This window comes from Elaeis guineensis, chromosome 4 (assembly GCF_000442705.2).
Source record: "Elaeis guineensis isolate ETL-2024a chromosome 4, EG11, whole genome shotgun sequence".
Taxonomy (NCBI): domain Eukaryota; kingdom Viridiplantae; phylum Streptophyta; class Magnoliopsida; order Arecales; family Arecaceae; genus Elaeis; species Elaeis guineensis.
In genome coordinates, this window is record NC_025996.2 from 8,806,461 (window position 1) to 8,816,661 (window position 10,201).

Consider the following 10,201-nt stretch of genomic DNA (forward strand, 5'->3'; position numbering starts at 1 on the left):
TGAGGGAGGAAAAGGTGGATGAGGCAGAAGGAATTTTCTTTTTTTTTTTTTAGGGGGGTAAAGAAAAGGAATTTGCTTAAAAGTTGTCGAGTTGCTACCCTTGTCATGATCGAATATTGCAGGCCCATTTGTTGAGCATTTGCTTGCGTATATTTGTGGCCATTCGAAGATTGCTGTGGGAACAGAAATAAAAAAAAGTAGGAAAAGAATAGCGTCACAAGCTGCTTGGCTAAGCACGAATCAGATGTCTTTGTCGGTTGTCGTGGCCTTAAAATCGAACGGCGGTTGGCGAAGGTGGTTTGTCCTTTAGATTCTCCACCTTCAATGAATGCTCGCGGAGACCGACCGTGGCCTCTCATTCCTCTTTTTTTTCTTTATGATAGGGATAGAATGAGATATGCCTTCAGAACCTTTGCAGTTGATCACGTTTTTAATTAATGAAATCCAAAAAAGTTCTATGAGCAGACTTGATTGGTATCCTTAGTGAAGAACTTGGTATTGCTAATCCTTTTCCATCAGCGTTTGATAGATTCTTGTCTCTCTACTTTCCCCCCTGCGCCAGATGCGGTCCCCCTGAAATCCCTGACCTCTCAGGCCTATATATGCTAATGATCTCCTTCCTCCCGTGATAACCAGACGAAACCTCTTTGTATCCTCGTGTCAAGTAGCTGTGAAGCATCCTAGGATCGAGATTGCTACAATGGCGTCGAGAAGAATCACCAAAGAGCTCAAGGATTTGCAGAGAGACCCACCTCCATCTTGCAGTGCAGGTATCTGCGGTCTCTCCATACTCTTTGCCTTTCACCTTCTTGTAAAGCCTTCATGTCTTCTGGTGGGGTGTCTTATTGGGTACCTTTGATTCCAGGTCCGGTGGCTGACGACATGTTCCACTGGCAAGCTACCATAATAGGGCCAAACGACAGCCCCTACTCTGGAGGTGTCTTCCTTGTGAATATCCACTTTCCACCTGACTATCCATTTAAACCTCCCAAGGTACCGGCAACTTTATCATCCATCTTCACCACCTCTTTTTTTCTCAAATAAAGAAGAAGAGTAGTTTCTGATGCTGCTTTGGCACAAATATGGTTACAGGTGGCCTTCAAAACCAAGGTCTTTCATCCAAACATCAACAGCAATGGTAACATATGCCTGGACATTCTTAAAGAGCAGTGGAGTCCGGCTCTAACCATATCTAAGGTATATTATGCATCATTTTCCAGTATGGATGCAGACGATTTGGAATTGGTTTTACGGTCTGACAAATCCAGGGTCTGTCGTCATGTTGGATAACTAACAGGATCCATGCTCCATTTTGGTCTGCACTGGACCCGCTACTGGGTCACCTAGCTAATAAGGGCCAGAGTTGCATCAGGATCGGGTCTGGATCTGTCCGCTTCTGGCCAGTACAATTCGGATATCATATTCGGATTTACACCAATAGCTCCTATCCTGGCTAACTGATTCAGATCCATCCAGACTTGATAAGCCAAGATCCTAAGATAATTCTAACCACATAAGAAGATTTAATCCACAGTTTTAAATCAGGGACCCATTGGTGGGATATGGCCTATGCTAAACCAAACTGAAGTTGATCTAATGCATCCGAACTCCTTATTGTTGACCTTAAGGCAAAATTTGTGGGGCATGTCCTTCCTTCTACATTCCATGGGTCACTAGTGGGACCTGGTTTCTGAGTCCATAATGAATTCCCCCAGTCTTCAGCTGTTAACATTTGTTTTTCTTTTTTTAAGAAAAAGGTTGCCAAAATCGTTTGAGTAACCGAGAACAAGTTACTTATAATTCTGAATTCTGACGGACGTGATGAGGCCAGATGAGTTTGTCTAAGTTGCATCATTTGGATTACGTGCAGGTTTTGCTCTCCATTTGTTCACTGCTCACGGACCCCAACCCGGACGACCCATTAGTACCAGAGATCGCCCACATGTTCAAGTCCGACAGATTCAAGTACGAAACTACCGCCCGCAACTGGACCCACAAGTATGCCATGGGCTAAAGCCGGGGTGCTCAAATTGCTCCATTATTGATCCTTATTTAGCTCAGTACTTAAATAATTGTCACCATCCACTATTGATTTATGAAATTAGTGTGTGACTTTTTTATGGACTCTCACCTTTTGTTAGCATACATGATGTCGATCTATCAAAATAAGCAGATGATAGTTCTTAGTGCTCTCGCCATTTGTTGGCATACACGTTTGCATTCCATCAAGATGTGCTTTGTGATTAGCTCATGCCTGTGTTTGTTGCAAGAGGAAGGCATGCCCCTGATAAATCTCATTACATCTAGAAGGTGTGGAGTTAATTCTTCATGCGTGTTATGCCACAAGCTAAGTCAGCAAATTGTGAGCATAGCTCAGAAAATGCTAAACCAACAAGCACAACTCGGCGGACAGCTTGTATGAAATAATAGTAGTGCCCAATCAAGCATGCTTAATTTTTATTTTTCAATAGCATCCCCGCTTTATAAGGAGAAATTATATCTTATACAGTACCGGTGGTGGTACACCATGCCACTCACCTTATCTTCTTTCTTTGGATCTTATTGATCATATGCTCATCTCATTAATGGCCCATATGAAAGAGATGAGATGATGGCATCGTACGCAGTCATATTGATCAATGTAGTGTAGGGTATGATTTGCCCTTTATCAGTCATGTCTTAGATCAAAGCCGAGTTTGGATCCTCTAGTTCATGCGTGAATCAGAGAGAGATAGTTTTCTAATCACGTCCATCCATGATTGTTGTGATGGCCATGATTGGATGTATAGGCCTCATGCAACCCATCCAATTATGCTTGTTTCATCCATTATGGACAGCTATGATTGGAGAGTTTCAAGTATACATTAGAAAGGATATGGACTTCGTAAGTCCTACAACAGAAACTCTTGAAGCTTATTTATTGTTGTTTAGGTATTATTATTTTTAGTTAAATCAATTTATTCCTACCATATTAGATTCATTAGATGATTACCTGGAAATAATAATTGCATGACATTGAATATGTCAATTGATAAGCAAATACTTCTCAATGACAATAAGAGACTAGCACTCTTGCCAACAACTCTTTCTCCATCTTATAATCTTCTTGTAATCTGCTTTAGTTCTAATCGATCTTCTTTATACGACTATTGTTTTGATTTACCTATTGTACCAAAAGGAATGAGGTCTTTACATTGTTAAACTTTACCTGTATTCAAAGAATAACTATTTTTTTATTAAAAATTTATATTATATTAATTATGTATATGAGTTAAATTTAGATAATATATAGTTCTTTTATTAGATACAAATCATAGCTAAATTTAAAAATGGGCTAGCTAGATGGCTATCTTCATATATTATATATAGGAAAGTGATTTCAGCATATATATTAGGTTGACATTGAAAAAGTGGCATTGGAAGCATATTTTTCAGAATGATTCATATTTAGTTGAGCATCTAATTTTTGTGAGAAAGTTATGTAAAATATCTTTTATGCTCTTGACAAATTGATTGCAAGGAGAAAAAAAAGGACATAAGCTATAGACATTTTTTGGAAAAAAAAAAAAAAAAGATTGTTTTCTTGATTTCCAACCCATGAAAAAGTAGGTTTCATATGTCCCATACAGGTTTTTACATGGAAGGTAGAAAATTTATTTTTATTGAAAAGCTACTTTGCTATCTCTTTCATTTGAAAATTCCAACCAAATATAAATCATATTATCATTTTTCAGTGGACCACATCCACACTTTCTCCATCCCAATTTATACGCTCTAATAAAATCCAACTTTTGCTTCTACAACGCTTAAGTGGGCGTGATTTAAAGCTGACCTAAATTTGAGGTTGTCCGACCCCTACCACATCCGGCAACCGAACATAATAGGAGGGCCGAGAGAGTTCCCCCAGCACTCAATAAGCCCACCCCAGCCCCTCTCACGTTTAATGGGCGCTTAGTTATCATAAAAACAGCACATTAAAATGTCACCACACCATCTGACCGGATTTGGCTAAACGGATCTCTCAGTGAGGTGAGAAGGACCACCTCTCTCTTTCCAATGCTTAAAAAGTAATGTAACATTTGATGCTCCCTATTCTATCATTGCTGCAACAAACACGATGGAAGCTTTCTCCTTAACTATACTTTGGGACCTTTCCATGACTTGGATATGGACATATGATGTGCTAATGACAAACAAGACTGTTGATTCGTTGTATTAAGGCCTACAATTTGTCTTGAACAATCAATATTGGTGAGTCGCCAACAGTAAACAGACGTCAAACTTTCTTTTAGAATAATGGGTAGGTGATGAGCTCCCTCATCACCTGAAGCAGTAGTGAGTCGCCCAACACTAAACTGACCTCAAACTTTCTTTTAGAATAATGGGTAGGTGATGAGGGAGCTCAGCTAGCTTATTATTTATCAATCTACCATCCGTTGAAATGGATGAGTCGTAAGTCTGAGTTATTTATTCTTGGCTGATGGGAGCAACACAAATGGTTACATCAATACGTACGTTAGGTAGGGAAGATCTTTTGTTCAACAACCGCCATGGAACGTAATATTGTCTGCTAGTACCCAGGGATTGCATGCAGCACATAGGCAGCTAATGGCTAGCTACTATAAAATAACTCATTGTGATGGCCATTATAGGCATGATTGTTGGCGCAAATGGAAAGAACTCATGCGCAGGATATTTGAGAATTAAAAGCGTCCTTTTCCAAATTATTGTGTTCAGTGAGTTTTAATAAAAGACAGTTTCTCAATCTAATTCAGGGAGAGAACAGTGGAGTTCAAAGTTGTTAGATATTCATATTTTAACTATTCTTATGTAGTTTATTGTTGGGAAAGCACCTTAGCGGGCTTCAAAGCTTTCTTGTTCTCTAAAAAGAGAGAATGGGAAAGATTGTCCAAAGAAAATTAGACCTGAAGGTCAAGGTGGTACAAAAGTGGCTCCTCTGCACCTATAGTAATGCCACCAAAACCTTGTCTAACCGCATGGCTTGCAAACCATGTAAGCAACAAAAATTTGATGAATACATTCCTTCAAAAAATATGATGAATAGTAATATAACGATGAACAACTTTAGGCCAGAATGGGAACATATGATGAAGGCTACGTGCCTTGGTAGCAAGCCTCTCCCATATGCAGAAATTTCTAGTAGGCTAAAAAAAAGGCATTGCTCAAACTTTGTGTATGGCTGACACTTTTGTGTATAGCTGACACTGTTGCTCATAAAATTCTAAAGGGATAATCACACGATGTATGGTGTGTGTGGATTCATGTGGATTTGTATCTACTTCTACGTTGATTATTCACTAGATAAATTTTGAATTTTTATATATGATCAAAAATTTAAATAATATTTTTCGAATAATTTTTTTAGATGAGATTGTGACCTGTTATACTATACGATTTCTTCTATTCACCAATATGGCATCAGTCAAAAAGCATTTTTTTAATGGCTCGCTGATCACACAATTGAGCTCTTCCCAGATCTCATGAGATTCCTCCTCTCCTGGCGTTATAGCCTTCCCTCAAATTCTGCTATAAAATACGGACAGTTTATCAGGGCATCCAAAAGAGGCCTTAAAATAATAGCAACAACACTTGGAATAACATGAGGTCTCAACTTTGGGAGACGTGAAGACTGAATATTATAGCCTGGCCTTCAATTTTAAACTCCCCTAAATAATAAGAAGCGATGAAGACCACCATCAAATGGTACCACTTGTCATAGACATCAGCTCCTTTCGATGAAATAGATTTGCAGTAATACATGGTTAACGAACGTCTTGAGCCAGCCAATGGCATGGCCAAGCAAAATGCAGTCTGGCCTATCACTATCACGACATGGGACGGGGATATTCTAATGAATGACCCATTGGTACAAGATAGAATAGCATCAAATAATTACACCGACCCTTTGTGGGGGGGGGGGGGGGGGGGGGGGCTTAAATACGCCGACAAATCGTTTCCACAAAAGGTATGCTGAGAGATATTCGGAGTTGAGGTTGTCTTGTTCTGTTAAATCTCCTCTAAAACCTTGCAATTAAAACGGCATGATTTCTAAAAACAGGGAAAGAATTAAAAACAATAAAAACGACGACATTTGTTCCTCCAGATCCAGCTTTTAATTGAATTTCTCCCTGTCATCATAGCTATATTATCTGTTAAAAAAAAATCTGATAATAATGGAAGAATCATAGTATTATTCAATTATATATCCATTCTTGTTTTTTTTTTTTTTTTTTTGAGAAACAGTGAAGGAAGTGAGTAACTTCTCCCAAGAGTTCATTGAAGGCAATTATATATCCGTTCTTGTTATTATCGAAGCATGTCTAGAACTTTGAAAACTACTTCGTCCACTCTCATTCCCGCCGTGTCCTGCGTGCATGGTGATCGATGAGCTGATAAACGCTCTAGAACTTTTTCTGGTTGTAGTTGAGTATATTTCTGTAGCTCGAGTTCTCTATATGCTTAGATCATCTTTCCGGAACTATTCTTTTAGAGTTGAGTTATATATGTTTCTAGATCCTAAATCTCTAACATTAACATTAGAATAAAAAAAAAATCAAAAGAAAAATTTTCTATATAATTTTGTTTTTACTTGGGCTAATTATAGGCTAAATTTTGAAACTAAACTATATTTATTTTTAATTAAACTTCAAGCTGCTTATGTAAAATTTGATGTTGTTTTTGCTCAAGCCTAATCTATGATCAGCCCTAAGTACACACCATTAAGCTGTTGAAATTTGGGGTTTGAAGTATGCATATGTGTTTCAAAATTTAATTTTTTAAATACCGTGACGGATAATAAGATTAAAATAATTTTAATCTGAATTTTGCATGTATAAAAACATAAAATCACGTGGATCTATTTCATATGCTAGAATTGATATATGCTGCAATTTAGATTGTGATCAAATCACATACTTGTTTCGCAATCTCTTTCTTCAAATTTGGATCTAGAAGAGACGAGGCTCTCTGTTAGCCGCACAAGTATCCGGCCTCTACGATTATCCACTCGAGATCAGTCTGGAACAGCCCTCTAAGATCTGAATTTTGATTCTTCAAAATTCAGCCTGCTAAATCTGAATGAAGCCTGGATCGCGATCAACGTTTGATCTTTCTCCTTGATCCTTCCTTATCTTCTCTTCCTCTCTAGCTTTTCTCCTTGCCTTGTAGTGCTACAGGAGACCAACAATCAGCAAATGAAGGGCCGCCCAACATCTTGGGCATGTGTAACACTTGGGATGCGCGTCCCAAGTATGGGGCGTGTATGGGATGCCCAAGGGAGAAGAAGAGAAAGGGAGAAGGAAGAGGGGCGTGGGAAGCTCTTTGGGCGTGGAGAGGGGGCGGCTTGGATGATCTTAGGACCTTAGGGGAGGTTCCTTTTTATAGATACAAAGATTGAATCCTATTCAATCATATAATATAAGTTCTACTTGCATTAAGATTCTTATTAACTTAAGTTATCCAACTTACATTAGGAAGCCCATTAGGCACCAACTATTGGAGCCCTTGCATCCATAATTAAACACCCTCTTTTGTATTCAAGAGACACCCCATATGAGAACTAAAGGCCCTCTAATCAATAGACACGTCCAAATTGAACAATTCAAAGTGACGTCTATAATAACTATCAAGAAGATTTATAAGAAACTTGCACCCTTAATTTATGTGATCCATAATCTTAGACACCCAACAATTGGAGTCTTATGAATCTTATTCATGTAGGTAATCAGTAGATAATTAAGTTAGAATTAACTTATCAAATAAGTAATCCTAACTGAAAGAGGAATTAAGTCCAACCATGTGCTAGCAAGATTACCATGAACCCAATGGATTTCACTAAATTCAATTGACACTTCATAAGCTCGATTACTAATTCTAGACATAATCCATTTCTTGTGTGACCTTATAGGTTCAATTCTATCTGGTAGTGAAATATACAATGATCTCTATTATTGTATCATTGAAACTCTTTTCAATAGATCAAAATAATTCTACTCTAACTCAATCAAGGATTGTTGATCCAAAACAATCATAGTACAAGGGCACATTGATCCAAAATATATCAACTGTCATTAATATCCACTACAAGGGCATATTGAGATCCATGTTTATGTGTCAATCAAACTCCAGCAGCCTCACTGCGAGCAGTAGTACCATCTCAAGTCAAAGGACCAGTCACACAACTACAGCATCGAGACAATCACTGATGATTGAATAGAAATCCAAGTGATCTCTCGTATGGTCATGCTCAGTGCTAGTTGTTCTCTAACAACCATCCGTACTCGTCGTCCTGTGTCTCTACACAGTAGATTAGAGATCCATCTATCTCGAAGAAAGTGATTTGTGCATTAGTCTATCCGAATCTATCACCGTCCTCATGATGATCCTATGATCAGGAGCTTTTAGGAATTAAATACATATCTCTACTTCTTAACTTCTTGAAAATATGTATCGAAATTAATTTCGTGGACGATTCAAGGATACATTACACTTGAATGAAAAAAAAATTATCCTTTTATCGATCATATCAATATATTAAATATAAAATTATATCCTAAATTAATTATAATGTATTAGCTATATTGATTTATAGAACATATATCTAACATAAGCTCCTAAAACTCTTGGCTTTCACATGTCTAAAAGAAAAAACAAGTTCTCGTAACAAATATCTGTTCCTATTAGTCTCCCACCAAATGGCACAAAAGAGAAAAAAATCTTCGCCTACATGCATTGCCCTCACCTTTCTTTCTTTATTTTTTTTTAAGATTATTTTTTTGTTATTTTATTTTTTTTAATGATGGAATCATTACCATCACTAAATATGTTTGTTGCGGCCAATCTCTTTGTCGCCTGATCGTCAGGAAGCGAGCACCTACAAAAGAAGTCCACACTGACCGGAGATGCCTCAGGCGGAGACCCTCCGACGGTCAAGTCAGAGAGGAGACTAGACAACAGTAGAAAAGAAATCAGGAGAACTCAATGAGAGAGAGAGAGAGTCCAGGGGTTTCGAAAGAACCTCCTACAGTACTGTTGCCTTCCCCGTTTTATAGTAGGGCACGGCGTGGTCCTGCCATTAATGGCACAGACAATTGGAGAGTTGTCAAATCGTCGGAGGCTGTCAGAATCGTCGTGGGATTGTCAAGTCACCGTGGGGCTGTCAAATCACTAGGGTTGACCCATGCTCAGGGCGACTACGCCGCATGCCTTTGTCAAGATGGCGGCCCTCAGCAGTCGTACGGTGTTTGGGGGAGCCGACCGACCATACGTTGGTATTTGATCGTGGGATGTCGGTTGAAGACCCGGAGGCACTGTCGGCTGGATCAGTGCATCGCGGGGATCGGACATCGGCCACCACCCCCACCCGACAGTGAGTCGGTAGAGCCGGGCTCCGCCGTTCGGCTAGTCGAGAATAGAATAGATCCGCTCGACCGACATATCCTCGGTCGGACAATGTCGACAGTCGTCGGTTGGTGAAGTCGGTAAAGTCGGGCGCAGGTCAGGCAGGCCTGAGGATGAGTCGGCGTGAAGGGGGTCGGTCGGTATATCTCAACAGTTGCCCCCTCCACTCCTGAGTCGGACGTCATGCTGGCCCGCGTGAACACGTGGGCGACGGCTTCGGGCGAAAAGAGTGGTTTTCCGTCACATCTTACCCTGACTCTGACGATCGCATCAACGAATGATCCGATGTCGGTCGTCCTGACTGTAGGTCGAGCATGCATGTCGGGTCGGAGGTCGGCCAACCTCCGAACGCTGCTCGTCGACACGATCATTCCGCAGAGTCTGATAGTCGAGTAGCGTCTGATGTATTCGGATAGGATAACGATGGCAAGTCGAATATCTATTGTCCGGCCCTTGATCGGGCGTGCACGTCGGAATGTATGATAAACGGTGGCAAACCGAATATCCTTCGATCGATCGTGACCGAGTCGGTATGTCGCAAGTGCGACGTAGTTCGTCGATGCCCTCATACCGTAGAATCTGGTAGTCGAGTCATGTCCGATGCATTCGAATAGGATAACGATGGCCAGTCGAATATCCGTTGTCCTCCCTTGGTCGGGCATATGCGTCGGAATGTATGATAAACGGTGGCAAGCCAAATATCCTTTGATCGATCGTGACCGGATCGATATGTCGCAGATGTGACTGCGGTCGTCTTGGTGTTTTGCCCTTCTTAGTCGAA

General features: G+C 40.0%; 1 protein-coding gene across 1 annotated transcript; it reads left to right on the forward strand.

Annotated features, from left to right (window-relative positions):
* The first annotated feature begins 91 nt into the window (after nucleotides 1-91).
* On the forward strand, nucleotides 92-2,186 carry LOC105044040 (ubiquitin-conjugating enzyme E2-17 kDa). The gene is made up of 4 exons (XM_010921819.4): nucleotides 92-770; nucleotides 866-993; nucleotides 1,093-1,197; nucleotides 1,871-2,186. Exons 1-4 carry the CDS (start codon nucleotides 701-703, stop codon nucleotides 2,012-2,014), a joined length of 447 nt encoding a protein of 148 aa, XP_010920121.1. The 5' UTR covers nucleotides 92-700; the 3' UTR covers nucleotides 2,015-2,186.
* Nucleotides 2,187-10,201: the final 8,015 nt, after the last annotated feature.

Bases quoted from the DNA above. Each gene is read 5' to 3' on its own strand.
- LOC105044040 (XM_010921819.4), top strand. From the start codon at position 701: ATGGCGTCGAGAAGAATCACCAAAGAGCTCAAGGATTTGCAGAGAGAC. The intron at 994-1,092 runs GTACCGGCAACT...ATATGGTTACAG, and splicing joins ATCCATTTAAACCTCCCAAG to GTGGCCTTCAAAACCAAGGT. The intron at 1,198-1,870 runs GTATATTATGCA...GATTACGTGCAG, and splicing joins CGGCTCTAACCATATCTAAG to GTTTTGCTCTCCATTTGTTC.